Source organism: Rhinopithecus bieti, unplaced genomic scaffold (genome assembly GCF_001698545.2).
Source record: "Rhinopithecus bieti isolate Rb0 unplaced genomic scaffold, ASM169854v2 scaffold_13621, whole genome shotgun sequence".
NCBI classification, from domain to species: Eukaryota; Metazoa; Chordata; class Mammalia; order Primates; family Cercopithecidae; genus Rhinopithecus; species Rhinopithecus bieti.
The window spans coordinates 106190-107642 of record NW_016807522.1 but is presented as its reverse complement, the minus strand read 5'-3'; the positions used below and the strand labels follow the sequence as shown (position 1 = coordinate 107642).

Genomic DNA, 1453 nt, shown 5'->3' with positions numbered 1-1453 from the left:
TTTTTGAGATGGCATCTCCCTCTGTCACCCAGGCTGGAATGCAGTGGAAACATCTCGGCTCACTGCAACCTCCGCTTACTGGATTCAAGTGATTCTCCTGCCTCAGCCTCCTGGGTAGCTGGAATTACAGGCACACACCACCATGCCCAGCTAATTTTTGTATTTTTAGTGAAGACAGAGTTTCTCCATGCTGGCCAGGCTGGTCTCGAACTCCTGACCTCAGGTGATCCACCGCCTCAGCCTCCCAAAGTGCTGGGATTAAAGGCATGAGCCACTGTGCCCAGCCCAAACAAATATATTCTTGTGACAAGTAGCCAAGTGTTGGCTAATCAGAGCAGCTGGGCTTTCAGTCCACCACAGGCTGCAAACTGCTCAGATTGTGTCCAAGTAAGGCAAGCTGTGATCTGTGGCCAATCAGGCTGTTTCTGTATGTCACCTCCTTTTTCTGCCTGTAAATACCGCTTGCCCATACTGCCATGTGGTGTCTCTCCTGGTTTAGGGAGTTGCCCGATTCATGAGTGACTTGTTTGCTCAAATAAACTCTGCTACATTTGACTGATGCTTTTCTCCTAATAATAGCACCCATCATGCTTCACTATGCTCCGTACTCACCAACCATCCCCGTGCCATCCCTGACTCAGGAAGTCTGCCTCAGTCTGTCTGGTGAAGGATCCCCGAGTACAGAGGCAAGAAGCAGCCCACCCTCAGACCCCATTCATCTGTGCCTTACCCTCTGAAAGGATTTGAGTAGGCCTCTTCTGTCCATCTGCAGAAGGTTCCCCAAAAGGGGAAGAGGGCGGGGACCTGGTGGGAGGCGGCCATGGGCTTTAGGGTGGTGCTGAACCAGGAGTAGCAAGAGGCCTGTAAGGAGTGCAAAGAAGAGAAGGACGCTGAGCTCCATGGTTCTGGTGTGACTGCCCTGCACCCCACTGCAGCCTCCAACTGGGCCTTTTATCCTGAACCTGCCTGTCCACCCAGTTACGAAATTTCATCCATTCCCCGCCTCCTTTATCATCATTGTCCAGGAGCATTAGCTTAGAAAAAGGTGTTAGGGAACCCAGACTTCCTGCTTGGGCAACCCAGAGACCTGATGCCTATCCCTTACCCACTCTCAAGATGTTGGCAGGGATACAGTGGTAGAGATATCAAAGTCCACCTGAGCATGTGAATGTGTGGGTGTGTGGGTATGTGTATGTGTGTTTTTGTAAGCATAGGTGAGCATGCACTTTTTTACTTAGCTTTGTCTGTTTGTTTATGCTTGTGTACATTCGTCCATGCCTGCTTGCATCCCTGTATGTGCTTACATGGTTTTTGTATGTAAAGGGGTGTTTGAATTTATGCAAATGTGCTGGTGTGTGTTTCTGTGGTTGAATCTGGGGGTGTTTATGTGTATATCCTTGCATGTGTGGAGCTTCCTTGTATTTATACAGTTTTCATATATGAAAGTGCATTT

The 1453-nt window shown here is 49.1% G+C and overlaps 1 protein-coding gene across 5 annotated transcripts in view; it reads right to left on the bottom strand.

Moving 5' to 3' along the window:
- The window catches only part of CYP2B6 (cytochrome P450 family 2 subfamily B member 6), a 52331-nt gene extending 51382 nt beyond the window's left edge, over nucleotides 1-949 (bottom strand). For all 5 annotated transcript variants that reach the window (XR_001887438.1, XR_001887439.1, XM_017882732.1 and 2 more), the window contains exon 1: nucleotides 731-949. Coding sequence is in view for 3 of the 5 variants with exons in the window: in XM_017882732.1 (XP_017738221.1) it covers nucleotides 731-901 (171 nt within the window). In the remaining 2 variants the exon portion in view is untranslated. The remainder of the gene's footprint in view (nucleotides 1-730) is intronic.
- Between the last annotated feature and the right edge of the window lie 504 nt (nucleotides 950-1453).